Source organism: Pelodiscus sinensis, chromosome 3 (genome assembly GCF_049634645.1).
Source record: "Pelodiscus sinensis isolate JC-2024 chromosome 3, ASM4963464v1, whole genome shotgun sequence".
NCBI classification, from domain to species: Eukaryota; Metazoa; Chordata; order Testudines; family Trionychidae; genus Pelodiscus; species Pelodiscus sinensis.
Window position 1 is genome coordinate 164,136,526 of NC_134713.1, and position 15,103 is coordinate 164,151,628.

The 15,103-nt window shown below is 41.3% G+C and overlaps 2 protein-coding genes across 3 annotated transcripts in view; one reads left to right on the forward strand and one right to left on the reverse strand.

Annotated features, from left to right (window-relative positions):
- Positions 1–14,629, forward strand: part of PIGF (phosphatidylinositol glycan anchor biosynthesis class F) — a 36,837-nt gene extending 22,208 nt beyond the window's left edge. Inside the window, exon 6 of the mRNA XM_006125480.4 lies at positions 14,301–14,629. Coding sequence (XP_006125542.2) covers positions 14,301–14,414 — 114 coding nt within the window. The 3' untranslated portion in view covers positions 14,415–14,629. The remainder of the gene's footprint in view (positions 1–14,300) is intronic.
- RHOQ (ras homolog family member Q) overlaps positions 8,125–15,103 on the reverse strand; it is a 44,400-nt gene continuing 37,421 nt past the window's right edge. The window contains exon 5 of one of the 2 annotated variants that reach the window (XM_006125483.4): positions 8,125–14,959. In XM_006125483.4, coding sequence (XP_006125545.1) covers positions 14,927–14,959 — 33 coding nt within the window. In that variant the 3' untranslated portion in view covers positions 8,125–14,926. Of the gene's footprint in view, positions 14,964–15,103 lie in introns of both variants that reach the window. The other variant, XM_006125482.4, reaches the window with a different exon arrangement.

A 15,103-nucleotide genomic window follows, 5' to 3' on the forward strand; every position in this document is an offset into this window, starting at 1 on the left:
AGTTCAGCAAGTGCACAAATGTACTGCTCTGATTTAAAATAAGTATTAAATGGTATCTATTTATCAAAGTTAGAGCAGTTACATATAAGCAGATGTATATCTCAAAACAAGCTTTGTATAACTGACAGATGTGTATTTTCATTAGCTCAGGATTTAGCAAATACTTCACCAAATCCAAAATCCTTTTCCAGACTATCTGGATGTGAGAGTCAGAATAAGTCATCTCTAGATCTACCTCTGAAGTTCTCATTAGGCATTTTCCAACAAAAGTGGCCCCAAGTAAAGTTAGTATCAATTGACAATTACTGCCATCTTTTCCCCTTCTTTCTTCTCATTGTTGAAGTAGAAGTTTCCAGTGTACTAATTTGAATAGAGTACTCTCTCCTAGCTTTCTCTCTGTCAGGTGAATGAGTGTGCTTCTGCAGTTAACACGGGAATACTCATGCTGCCACTTCCATCTTTCTGAGGTCCCGTTTTAAAAGTAATTTTAAGTGACTATGTTAAATGAGTTGTTAGTTTAATTCTTTGTGGACACTAGTTCACATCATCTGGCACCCTGATTAATAATCTCAGTAGAAAGACTGAGGAATGAATGGCAAGAAAGTTTTCTTTCAGATATGTTGCCAGTGGCTGTGTGGATAAAGTTTACAGTTCAACTGTTTTTATACCTTGTTCAGTGTGTGATGGGAAGAAGTCAGATGGCTACCAGAATGTAATAAAAGACAGATACTATCTTTTGCCTATCTGTCCAGAGAGGCTACTACTGCTCAGGAGATTTTTCAACTCCCTTTTCCTCTGCTATGGCAATGATATGAGTGGCTAAATCAGACTATGTCTTGCCCCTGAAGTAAAGGTTTTAGACCACGGCTACCCAACTTTGGAAGCCCCAAAGGCCACAATGATACTCACAGCAACACATGCTGAGAGCCGCAACTTTAGTGTGGTTGCATGTACAGGCAAATATATTTGCAAATAGCTTCTTTCACACTGATGGGTATGAATACAAAGATTACGGCAAGACTTCACAACACGCAGGCCCCATTTAAGTCAGTTCTGCTAATATTAATAAAATGCAATATTTACCCCATTTCTATCCATCCGACAGCACTTTTAATGAGCAATGATAGTCTAAGAATTTACCTATTAAAACACACATCAGACGACCATTATATTGACCGTTATAGAGTGTGTTCCTAGTGGAGGCCATGTTCAAAGGATCCCACCCGCGGGCCATGTGCTGAGTCCTGCGTAAATCCAAACTGCACCATGGGCTGCAAACAGGTCATGGGCCGCATGTTGAGAAGCCCTGATTTAGTGCTATAGTGAACCACTGAGGTGAGCAATTAGACAGAAAGTTGCTGTATCCTCCAGATGGGGTGAGATAATATTCAACCTACCGCTACCAGAAGCATAGGATCTAGGAGCTTCATCACCAATGGTTAAGATTTAATTTTAAAAATGTCTATATTTGTTATAGTGCTTTTCCATCAATAGATCTCCAAAAGTGCATCATATTTTCTAGTGTATTTATCCTCAATATCCTTATGCAGTATCTCCAGTGTACAATTGGGGAACGGAAGTGCAGAAAATCTAAACCATTTGCCTCTAATCACAAAGGCAGACCATGACTGAGCAATTTTAAAATTAAGATGAGATATTTTAGTGTTTTGCACCATAATTAACTTTTTTTAAATGCTACAAACTTTTACATGCTCTGCATTTAAATAGGAAGGATTTGTAGTCTCAAAAAACGTAGAAAGCTGGACACACCACTAATCTTGGACACATTACCTCGTCATGAACCACATATGTCATCTAAACAGAAAAACCAAGGTTTTAAAATAAAAACAGAATACAAATGTCTCCAAAAATCTGCACTTTATTTTTTAGAGTTAAATTTTGAAAAAGTATCGCATACAAGGGGATATACAGACTAGTGGGCCTGTTTATATCTGAAAAAAATTACATACATTGATTTTTAAAAGCCTACATTATAAACAATCATCAGCTTTACTAACAGGAACAAAATATAGTTTTAAAAATAAAATGTTAACATTCTTTCACTGTCTGAACAATCTTTTCAAATGGAAATGATTTTTTTAAATGATTCATGTAAAGCACTTCTAAACTACAGACAGAAAATCAAAAGTGGGGTCTTAATGATTGTGTCTTTCTATTAGACCCTCTGTTAATCAGAAATATGTAATGTAACCAAATTCTTGTATGATTTAGTGCCTTTCCAATATTTGCAACAAATAAACAATACCTCATCTTCCTATAAGTGTGTAAATGGCAAGACATAGGCATAGGCTTACAATGTTTGATGGGCACAGGGACCAATCTTGCCATCTTAACTCAGGTAAAATTTGTATAAAAGTAAGGATTTGCACATCAGTATTGTAAATTTCATTTCTGTAAAATCCAGAGATATCTGCGGTATGTTTCCCAAGATAAATATTTCAGCACATTACAATATTACCTGAATAGTAAAATAAGGATTTGATACACATCACAAGATTTTGTTAAGTAAGATTTATAGGATGCATTGTTTTTCTGAGAATTGTATTTTTTTTTAAATAAAGCTACCATAGGTTTTGAAAATATCCAAAGAATGTTGTATGCAAAATCTAGGTGCCTCTAACTCCATGATACACAATGGTAATGTTGTGATAGATCTAACACACAGAAAAACTTCCTTTTCTGCAGGTGTTGATAAGTTTCAGGACTCTCTCAATATTTTCCATGTCAGAATTTCATGTTATATATACTAGTTAATTACTGTGAGCTTCACAAAATCCTCCTGGATAGGTACAGGAAATAATTTTTATCCACTATGGAAATATTACTATTGAGGCAGAATGTGATAGCACATAGTTGCTTGATATAAGAGTCATGCATGGTGATGGATAACGTAGACTATTGGTACCTGTAGAATTTAAATAGGCAAAATAATTATTGAAGTTGGAAATTGGCCAGACATTGGTTTTAATATCTCTAGTCTGACAAAGTGCTGTGAGACCTTTAAAAGAATACAGTCATCTTAAAATTCTCACTGGTGTCTGGATTTTTTTGTACCTGTTAAAGTAGTACTTAAACCTAGAGACAAAATTACTTCAGTATTTTCTCAGTTTATTTACTTGGATAGCACTGTGGATACAGTCAGTCTGCGGTCTTACACAGCAACTGGAGAGAGGGGGAGAAAACATTTTAAAATAGGAAAATGGGATTACAAACAATAAAAAAGTAGGAAGATTTAGTACTTGCACATTCTTTCAAAATTTACTGTGTTTCAGGTTACTTGTTATTTAGAAGGATGCCATAAATTAGGTGTGGATAATAAGCTAGGCCCATGGCCCAGATGCAGTTTGCTAGAGTTAGCGCCTGGCCTCCTAAGTAAATAAAAGGTCTGGAAGCCTTCCAGGGTATATCCCCAGTAAACTGCATCTGGCCTATGGGCCGTTTATTGCCTACCACTTCCATAGATGGTAAGACTTCTGTTTTATGTTTCACTTGAAAGCGGAGCACAGTGCCTTTTAACACTGTGACCAGGCCTCAAGCTGCTGCAGTGTGAGAGGGCTGGGGTAGTTCTCTCTCCCCGGGGCAGCCTGCACACAGGTCGGTACTGACTCAAAGGCAAGAGTTCTACTTCAATCACCAGCATAAGTTCTTGCCGCAGCAAGGTTACTGAACCACCTCCATACTGAAGAGCTTGAGACCCAGTAGTTGCACCACAAGGTGGCATAGCTACAAACCAACACCATAGGCACAATTAGTATTCCCAGCAACCCATTCTTCATTGATTTAAATGAGCATAATCTCTCTCTGAAGTGGGAAAAATCCATATCCCTGACAGACGTAGCTATGCTAACTTAACCCCTATTGAAGGCAGTGCTAGCTCAGTTCCAATGACATAGCTACTGCTTTTCGAGGGGTTGAATTAACTATAATGGATTAGCCTTTCCCATCACTGTCGTGGAGTGTCTTTTCTGAAGTGCTACAGCAGCAACAGCTCTAATGTTTTATAAGGCTCATCTATATTTGAAACATTACACTGTAGATGTTACCAAGGCTGAGGGAGGGTTTTTTCCATCAGTGTAAGTAATCCACTTTCCCTGAGACGTGGACTTAACTACGCCACTCAGGAGACTAGATTTTTCATACCTCTGATCAAAATAGCTAAGCCAACATAACTTTATCATGTAGACTAGTCCTAAGCAGAGAGATTCTGACAGAGATTGGATTATCAAAGTGACCGTCTTGGTTTTATTATATTTTTCAACACCAAACTGATAAGTTATTAGGTCTGTTCCTAAGTTAACATACGTAACTTAGTGCAGTCTTTAGACATCATCATTGTTAGCATCTAATAGATCTGGAAACCGATATTTCACTTACTGTGGTAACTTCTCTCATAAAAACATCAGAAAGGAATGAAGAGACCCTCGTGCTACTCCTATTTATACAGTACTAGAAGATTTACTGAGTGTTGCTCAGGTCCTTAATTAATTTTTGGTTTTCTTCATTTAAATCATTGGTCTGAGGTGGGGTTGGGGATGAGAGATTCAGTATGTGGGCTAGGGATGTCAGTGTGTAGTCATTTATACAATTAACCAATAAGGCCAAGCTTATCGGTTAATCTTAACGACTACACATGCACCCTTGCTGGCTCTGTATTAGAAGCGGGAGGGGGAGCAGGAGCCAGTGCCTCTGTGCATGCTGACTCCACAGAGCTGCCTGTCCCCTCCCCCTTTACTGCCTCTCACAGAAGCAGCAGTGTGGGGCAGCAGATGGGAGCCAGTTCTTGAGGGGGAAGGCAGGTAGGAGCTGCTAAACACAGAAAGTGGTTTTCAAGCGGCTCCCCATGCGTATTGGCTCACCTGGAACTGCCTGCCCCTCTTCAGAGGCGGCAGGGGAAGGCAAGCGGGAGCCAGTGCTTGTAGGGAGCAGGCTTAAAAACTGGCTCCCCACAAGCACCAGCTCCCACCTACTCTCCCTCCCCATGTCTGTCTGCTAAAAATTCCAGAGGTTACATGTTTACATAATTACACACTAGTTAACATCCCTGATACAGGCTGCCCTGGGGCAAAAAGACTACTCTAGCCTGCTCTCTCACCACAGCACCTTGGGGCCAGGTGAGAAGCGCCTCTCCAGGTTCCTCTGTTCCCTGCACTCCGCAGCCAGAGTGAGGAATGGAAAAAACTGTGCACTCTCCCCCTGGGGAACAGCCAGCAATGTGACCATATAAAACAGGGAAGGAGGGCTTTAACTCCCCTGCCCTCCCTAAAGGGCGCAGAGGGGAGGCTCAGGGTTGGGGGACTCCCAACCAGCCCCTTTCACCTGCCTGATTCTGTCTCTTTTCTATATGGTTTTATGAGAAGCAATCCCATTTTCCTGGCACAATCAACCCCTTACCTTGCTTTGTTATAAGAGGAAGTTGTATACCAAATTTGGTGGTCCTATATCTTATTGTTTAGGAGGAGTTCTTGAACAGACACATACATATTCAGACACATTTTCTAAAATACATATAGTTTTTGGGCCGCTTTTGCGCAAAATCCTGCTGCCTGTCTACAATGGCCGCGAGTATTTGTGCAAGAACACTGACTTTATACTGTACAAAATCAGTGGTTCTTGCGCAAATACTCTGATGCTCCTGCTCAGGGATAAGCCCTCTTGCGCAAGTATTCTTGTGCAAGAGGGCCAGTGTAGACAGCCAAGTTAATTTCTTGTGCAAGAAAGCCCAATGGCTAAAACGGCCATCGGAGCTTTCTTGCGCAAGAGAGCGTCTACATTGGCACGGATGCTTTTGCACAAAAGCAAATCTTTTGTGCAAAGGCACATGCCAGTATAGACGCTCTCTTGTGCAAATACTTTTAACGGAAAAACTTTTCCGTTAAAAGTATTTGCGCAAAATCATGCCAGTCTAGACGCAGCCGTAGAGTTTGTGATTCTGCTTTCATTCAAGTGAATGGATTGCCATCAAGCTTCATTTAACTCCTTTAACTGTAAATACTAGCCTAGATACACTCTGGAACAAACATCAGTGAAGCATCTCAAGTAAATCTATGTGTTAACTAAAATTGAAGCAATCAATCAAGTAGAGTTAAAATTGGACCACCAACTCTAGTCTAGACATACTCTAATTCTTGTGGCACCTTAGAGATTAACAACTATATTAGATCATGAGCTTTCATGGGTAAAAACAAATTAATCAAATGAGATGAAGTAGAAATGGGTATATGTAATAGTAAAAAGCAGTTACCAATCAATTGTAGGATCAGCATTAAATGAAGAAAATTAAGTCAGGCTGGATGAGTCTCATACACACTATTTGATATGGAAATATGAATATCAAAAGGTATGGGAAATTGCCTTCGTAGTGCTATTCTTAGCACAATATTGCTGAGTTTGTATTCACTCCTGGGTTTATTAATTAGTATAAAGGCTTTTTTAAAAGGGTATTGGATAGAAAAAGTGAAAAACTGGACCCAAATGTGCTTTGAGATGCAGTAGGAGGTGTGGACCACCTTTTCCTTTTATGGGGTATGTTTTTTAATGGTTTTTTCCTTAGTTAATGTCAGTCTTTAATAATGGGAAATGGGTATCTTGCAAAAGCCAGTTTAAACAGTGACCACACAAAGTTTAGTGAAGAAATGCATACAAACCATTCCCCCTTCCAAAAAAAAAAGTTAAAGCATATATTGAAATAACACTACAAGTTAAACATGTAAACCTATGAGGCATAATAAGTGCCAAGGGGAAAAAAATCACTGTGTAATTCAGTCAGTTTCTAACTGAATTTTATGTAATTGTATTACATAGCTCCCTAATTGATAGCTGTAGCTTGATCTTGTCAAGTAATAAGCACAAAAATTAAAGTTATAATTCAGGAATCAAAGAAGTGCACTTTCCAAAGTCTAAAGAATGGACTTAGTTTATTAAAAATTGTAAGTACCACTTAACAGTTGCTCACTTTATCTACTGTTTGCATCTTTAAAAATAACCCCCTGTTTTCCTAGTACATAACTGCCTGTTTTATATGCACTACACTAAGCAATTTTAACGATAGCTGTTGCTGCCAGCATTGCCTGTATGCAACTTCCATTTCCTAAATGGCAAAATAATCATGCAGTTATTATGAATTCCAGTGTTGTTATCCAGGTATATGGTTCTGTGGAGCTATTTACTTCGATGTAATCCTACAAACTACTAAGAATTGCCTGTGAGATATACTGAACATACTCCTTTCTCACTGAAGGCAGTGGGAGTTGATAGGTGTCCAGGACACTACAAAGGACCCTCACTCAGAATTTGAATGTTTGCGTGCTTTTATGGAATAAAAGTTCATAACCAATATAAAATATTTACCCCTTCTGTCATCTTCGTCCAGATCTTCCCAGCTGCAGACAACAAGCATGCAATGCAAGCCAAGTGCATGATGGGAGCAGTGTTTATCTTTACCTTCCCCAAATACAGAGGCTTCTGAGTGCAGGGCCAGATACCCAATATAAGTCAGAGCAGCCATTTATGGACTGCTAATAGCCCCTGGAAGCGAAAACCAATAGTAACCTGCATTTTTATAATGCCTTCTCACAAGGGTTTCTTGAGTCTTAACTGAATAGAAGGACAAGTGTTAAATATAGTGCTTTTTTTCTGATGGTACAGCCCAGAACGGCATACCGTCACCTATCTTCCCAGCACAAAGAAAAGGAATGGCATTTCTCTCGTGTACTGGCACCTATTTTCCTGGGGCGGCTTGGCTCCTGACGGAAGCCTGGATGCTTGGCGCTTTTCTTACCGGCTCCCAGCGTGGCATTTTGGCTTTCAAAGAGGCAGTTTTTTTTTTTTTTTGCTCAGCAAGCTTCCTTTTTTGGTTTTGTTTTTCTCAACAACGTTGCCCCAGGAATACTAGCACCGTTTTTCTTACAAAAAAAGCACTGGCTATATGTATTTTATAGATGGTAAAGTAGAGGCACAAAGAAACTGATACTTGCCCATAGTCACAGAATAAGTCAGTAGCCAAGCAAGGAATAGAATCAGGAATGCCTGTCTTGTGTTCTAGCCACTGGACAATGCTCTTTCCCTTAAAATGGTGCTTTTGTGCTGATAATTGGTGGCTGGATGTTAGGGTTTTTTTTCAAGCAGCTGTTCAATTCAGATTCATAATCTCACACACCTTAGAATTGTCCATCTTCCATAGATCTTATGGGATTTGGGTGTTTTCTTGGGTTTTTGTGGTAATGCTGGATGATACTTATTCTGGCAGTTCAGAAGCAGGACAGTTTTTGATAGTTGTCTGAAGGAGGGCCCAGCTTTTCCCACCTCACAACAAGCAGTTTCCCCCTCTCTTTGACCTGAAGCCGTGATACAGCCTACCTTCCTATTTACCTGTGCCTACCCAACCTTCATAAGGAAACCAGTGAAGATAGAGGCTGCAGAGACAGCTGCCTAACTCCTGTTGAGCAGTGAATAGAAAATAAACTAAGTTGTGTCCAATCCTCTACAATTCCGAGGACTAGAAGAAGTTTTGAGGGGGAACTGCAATCTGTATGATCTTAATACTCACATATATTTTAATTAGACTTATTGTACTTACTGCTTAGATTTTTTTCGCATGTATCCAACAAGATATTTGATACATGGTATGGGGAAGCAAAGGGAAACTAACTCAAATACTTGGCTGGCCAGGTGTCTGGTTTTGAACCAGACAATCTGGTATTTTCGCCTTCTGTCCAGTAAAAAATAATTCAGAAAATACCGGATACCTAAAATGTCTGGTACTTTCTGCTTTTTTTCCCGGCCAGAAGGCGAAAATGCTGGGCTGTCTGGATCAATATGGAAACAGACTGGCAACCCAGAAGGGTGGAGATTACTAATCTCCCACTCAACCAAGGCAGCCAAAATCCCTGCAGACTGGGAGGCCTAGGAGCAGCCTAGAGCCAAACCCTTCCCCTGCAGCCTGGGGGCACCGGGACACTGCTCCCGGGGGGGGGGGGTCGTCTCTCTTACCTGCCCCCTGCAAGTGCTGCCCACCTTGGGGCAGGGGCTGGGCCAGGCAGGGCTTGGGCAGGCTGGGGGTAGTGCCCTGGGAGAGGCTCCTGGGGAGCAGCGGGACTGGCCCTACCGGAGATTCCCCCTCCTGGCTGCAGCCCAGGCTCTGGGGCCCCACAGCAGCCCCCGCCGGGCTTTGGGGATCCGGCCTGGAGCCTGGCCCCAGAGTCCCCGCAAGCAGCGGTGGCAAGTCGATTCCTGCGACTGGGCTGGAGCCAGAGATTGCTCTCCTCGTATCTGCTGAGACGGCAGGACTTCCAGCCGTGACTCCCATCCCCAGCGCCTCCTGGGTCCTAGCGAGTGCAGAGCAGGGTGGGGGACTCCCTGCCCGGGGTTGGAGCGGTTCCCAGCTGGGGGGGGGGCACGTTGGAGACCATCCACCTCTACCTGCCTAAGGCTCTGGGAGGGAGTTTGGAGGCAGGATCTGGGCTGAGGCAAGAGACTGGGGTGGGAATTTGGCGACAGGAGGGGGTGCAGGCTCTGGGAGCTTGGGGTATTTTCAGCAAAGACAGTGTATTTATAAAAACGTATTTAACCCCCTGCTATTTAACTGGAAACTCCCCCACACACCTGTTATAAAGTCTAATTAAGTTTGTTTTGCATGATCACTCAGCCCCGAGAGTTGTTAAGCAAAACAAAACAAAACACCGTGGCCGCTTTAAAAATCAAGTGGTGAGGCTTTTTCGCCTGCCATCTTGCCTCCCTGTGCCTGGCCAGACAGTTCCCCTGTGGTTTTTAAAGGGACCATGGTGTTGCTTAACAACTCTTGGGGTCCTTTTTTTTTCCCCCAACAAATTTTTCCTGGCGTGGGTTTTTTTTTTTTAATTATTTTTGGTCGGTATTTTTTTCTGAAATCACTTGGCAACCCTATCAAATACAGAAGGTATATGAATAAACTAGAGAGAATCCAGCCTGACCAAGACAATTAAGTTGATTCAAACAGGCAAAGCAGAAAATGATTGGAACCCATGAGAATGGGGTTCCAAGAGATAATCGAGAGCAGTGATACTTAGCCTTGAAGATCAGGAGAGCCCTTATGGACTCAATGAAGTTAGAGTTGCTGCTTGTTGTGTCATGACAGTGTTTTTATGAGTCATTTATGCCATGACACAGATATCACAATTGGAGGAAGTTCTGCTATAATTGTTTAATGGCTCCAGTTAATGCAGTATTCAGGGTGTACAGATCCACTTTGCCATCTTTACAATTTCTCAATCCTAGGGCCAACTAGCAGCTAATTCAACTTAGAAGAGCCTTTGGGCACCTGTAAATTGAACCTGGCTCCCAAGACAATTTCAGGGGCCGTTCCAGAAGATTAGGGTCAGGAGGGTGCATGCAGAAGGGCTTTGGCAATATTCTTAACCCCATTTGCACTCCTTATCCAAGAGGCTCTGAGGAAGATGAGTACAACGTACTTATGCTCAATCTGTACATGCTGATTATTTCCCCGTTTGGGGAATCCTCAGGAGGCTAAGTAAAGCTGTCTTTACAGTTCCTTTATGCCTGGTGCAAAGGTTGTATCAGGGTGAGGATTTGGCCCATTATCCTTCCCTTTGTGCTACTGGCAGGGTGGCATTTCTTTATCTTTTTTGCCCCCTTCCACTTAGCTGCTAGGAAAAGTGTGTGCATTTTTTTACTTTTCTCCCTCTCATTTCTGCCAGTTGCTAAATGCCAGAGAAGGATTCCAGAGGTCAAAGAGCCCCGGTTTAAACATTAATAGTATGGATTATATAAACTTCTGCAATACAATATCAAGAGGAGTAACAGTAGTTTGGAATAGGAAGCCTAATCCGAACTACCTAGTCCGTGCCGCGTGTAGCCGCGCGGCACGGAGTCCGCACTAGCGGACATTTAAAAATGGCGGCGCCCGGCAATATGCAAATGAAGCCCGGGAAATTCAAATCCCGGGCTTCATTTGCAACTCCGGTTGCCTACATTACCACCCTAGTTCGAACTAGGGTGGTAGTGTAGACATACCCTAAGGGAAAATATTAAAGATTTCAAAATGCACCAGGAACATCAAACCTGTACTTGTGAAAAGCTGATGAGGCCTTATGGACTTGAATTTACCTAATGTAGGTAAGACTTGTAATTAAGGGGTCACAAATGACTCAGGCTATGTCTATACTACAATGATCTATCAGAAAAAAGTATGCAAATTGCACTCTGCAATTTGCGTACCTTTTTCCGATAGTTTTTTCGGAAGAGGCTTTTCTGAAATTTGGCCCATCTACACTGGGCCAAATTTTGGAAAATCCTCTTCTTTCAGAAGAGCCCTTCTTCTTCGTGGGAGGAGGAAGACAGGACTTTGAAAGAGCGCATCTGCTCTTCCACAAAAAAAAAAAGAAGAGCAGACGTATTCCCTGGATGTAGCGGAGTTTTTCTGGGATACCTCTGGTATCCTGGAAAAAACCCATAGTGTAGACATAGCCTCAGTTGGTGAACTGGACGCAGAAAAAATGCCCAGTTAATCAAGAAAATGTCGACTTGGCTGAGATACAAATGGTTTCTTCTTACCACTAAAGGTACTGCAAGAGGCGCTTTCCTACAGAAGGTAAGACATTGCAGAAATCTTTGCTTAGTAAACATGTAGAATGACCTGTGAAATCCTGGAACATGTCATGTTGAAGTTCATTCCAACCTTAAAATGGGAATGCAAAGATCCAGTTGAAGCATGGTCTTATTCATGGTTACAAAATGCAGCACACTATTTTTAAATATATGTAATTACCAAATGTGAACACATCAAGGCTTTATACAAGAGAGATGCAATGCTGTTAATGAAAATGAGCGAGTCTTTGGTTTAAAAGAGGCAGCAGCCATGACACTATTGAAGAAAAGTACCAAATAGAAGAAACTGAGTCCATGAATGGAAAGTGAAACAGGGTCAGTAAAACAGTACCTAAGGCACCTCTTTCTTTTATAGTCATCTTTGCTACACTCCTAAAGGCTTCCAAGTAATACTTATAAAACTGCACACAATAAGGAATGTGAAGGTGAAACAGCGAAGGACCAAAGCATACTTATTCGCAGTTAAATTTCCCATCTGATGTTAGGAGGGAAATATGCTTTCCCAAACCAGAAGGATGTAATGGACAGAGCTAGGAAAAAGCTGACTTCAGAAGAGTGCTAAACATCCTATGACCTTAACGTTGTAAATGTCATGATTTCAGCTATTTAAGTCTGAAATTTCATAGTGGTGTAATTGGAGGGGTCTGGACCCAAAAGGAATTCTGTGGGGTTGCAAAGTTATTTTGGAGTGAAGGGGTGGTACTGCTACCTTTACTTCTGCACTGTTGCTGGTGATGGCACTGCCTTCAAAGCTGGGCTGCTAGAGAGCGATAGCTTCTGGCCTGGGTTCCAGCTCTAAAGGCAGAACTGCCATGAGCAGCAATGCAGAAGGATGGCATAGTTTGTTATTGCCACCTGCTGGTGGGGCACTGCTTTCAGAGCTGGGCATTCGCCAACAGCCACCACTTTCCAGCCACGCTTCTCAGAAGTCAGCATAGAAGAAAAGATGGCAATACTGTGACTCCCTTTAAATAACTTTGTGACCCCTCCCCCTCCTCTGCAGTTCCTTTTTGGGTCAGGACCCCCAATTTGAGAAATGCTGGTCTCTCCCATGAAATCTATGTAATATACGGTAAAAGGACACAAAAGACCAGATTTCTCATGCCCTGCATGAATACAAATGTGGATCTGCAGATACAGATATCTGCAGATATAAATTAGTATCCATAGAACCTCAGGGCTGTCCCAGGAATTGAAAGGAGCAAAATAGGCAGTTGCTGCTCCCATGAGCCAGCACTGGTAGATTCTTTAGTGTGGCTGTACTGCCCCCAGCCCTGTGCATATGCCTCTGGACAGGAGCATATAAAGCTGTGTGGAAAGAACTGAGGCAGGGCTGATGATGGTATAGCTGTGCCAGAGGAGTTACCAGCATGGGGCACTGGTTCCTGGGAGCAGTGGCCCCATCTTCTGCTCCTTTTGCCACTGTAGTTCTGCAGATGCTAATTTATATCCATTGGTATCTGCATCCATGAATACAGATTTGAATTTGTGCAGAGCTCTACAAATTTCACAGTAGGAAACCAGATTCCATAGTCCATGGCATATTTTTCCATGGTTCTGAATTTGGCAGGACCCTACTCCTGAATCACAAGCCAAAATCTGGAGTAAAAAGCTAGGGAGTGAGGCACTGGTAGTTCCTATGATGCCCAATTGTCTTCTCCAGCTTCAAGACAGGAGAACAACAGTGCAAGGTATACTTGCCTCAGTGGAGACCATTGTTCAGTAGGCACAATAAAGGTTATCCTGGCAAAACCTAGAGTGACCATTGTAACGGCAAAAGGAATTAACTTGTATCTGTCGCCAATACAGTGAGGCTCTTCATTTGACTGGATGTTATTGGGCAGTAATTATACTCTAGCCACCACATCATAGCCAAATTAAGTCTTTAATTTAAATACTTTTTTGATTCCCCCTACCCCGCAGCTCCAAATAAAAATCCTCTCTACTGCTTCCCTGTTACCGGAGGCAGTGTGAGAATGAGTTTTGACCATATTGAGCCAATTCTTGTTGTACTAGGGAATTAAATGAATTTCTAAGCACTAAACCTTTGGGGGAACTGCATTTAACTGGGCCTGCTTTTTGATTGATGAGCTATGTGTAAAATGTGTAGAGCTCTGCATGGATAAAACATTTGTATTCACATCTGCAAAATGATCCATGGTTATCTGAATCCACATTTGCAGATGTGGATGTAAAGTGGAAATCTGCAAATTTGCAGGTTCTAGATACAAAATTTGTATCTGCATCCACATCCGTATTTGTAAAAAACTGAGCCATGGATATCCACATTTCCATCTGGATATGGTTATCTGCGACTTAAAGCAGATATAAAGTCTCAAAAGGTATACAGAAAAATTGAATCATTTTTCAATAAATCTGACCCAAACTTCATGTAACACAAACATTTAAGTTTCTCAGATGGCTTTAGGAGTATCACACTAAATCTTCAGTAGCCAGAATGCTGGTTACATTTTAATGAATATTAGTTAAAAACTGTACAATACTTAGTGTTCATGATAAATGCATGTATGATTGTTACACTTTTTGCATTCATTAAGAAAGCACATCCGGCTTCTCTTTAGAAGATGTACCACATTTCAGTATTTAAATTGCACTGCACTTGTGCTCAAACAATGTTTTCCTTGTTTCTCTATTTTTACCATGTTTTCTGCCCTCAGATATGGCCCATTTCCTGTTCCCTCGGAGCTACCTTTGGCTACGTGGCTGGCCTCATTATTGCACCTCTGTGGATATACTGGAATCGGAAGCAGCTTACATATAAGAGCAGATAACTGGGGCAAAGAGAAAGTATTTCTTTGTGCAGATTCCATAAAGACTGGACAGAAATGTTTGTGGTCAGACCAAGAGACTACTGAAATCAATTCAATGTTTTTAGGTCGAGTATTTCCACTTACAGCATTATATGCTGCTGTTGTTGCCTGTGCTAAACTTCTTAACCCCTGAGAAATTGTACCTTACAGTTCAAATAAAGTATTTGTAAAAGATGGTGGCTGCTTCTTACTAGAGTTTGGTTGGTTTTAGTTTTCTTCCTCTGGATTTCATTGATTTCAGAGGTTAAATACCCAAGTTTAGCTTACAAACTTCTATGTTCTGCACCCTTATGTATTATATCATTTACATTTTGATAGAAATTCACAGTAGGCATGGCCATTGTCAAATGTCTCTCACGTGATCAAACAGCAGTTAATGCATCTTGATCCTATTCTTTTTTTCACTGTATGTTTCTTTGGAGTTAAAATGGCTATTATAGCTTCATCAAAAACAGTCTTCAGTCCTTTTTGCGTTAAAGCTGAACACTCCACATAGCAGCAGGCTCCTATCTGTCAAAAAAAAAAATTAATAGCTGTATATTCAGATTTATTCATTAGCTCTTGAGGTTTTTTTGTTTGCATATTGAAACACTCCCAAAGTCATGTTTGACCTAGAAAAGTTATCCCAATATTTTTCTTATTCTGGAAAG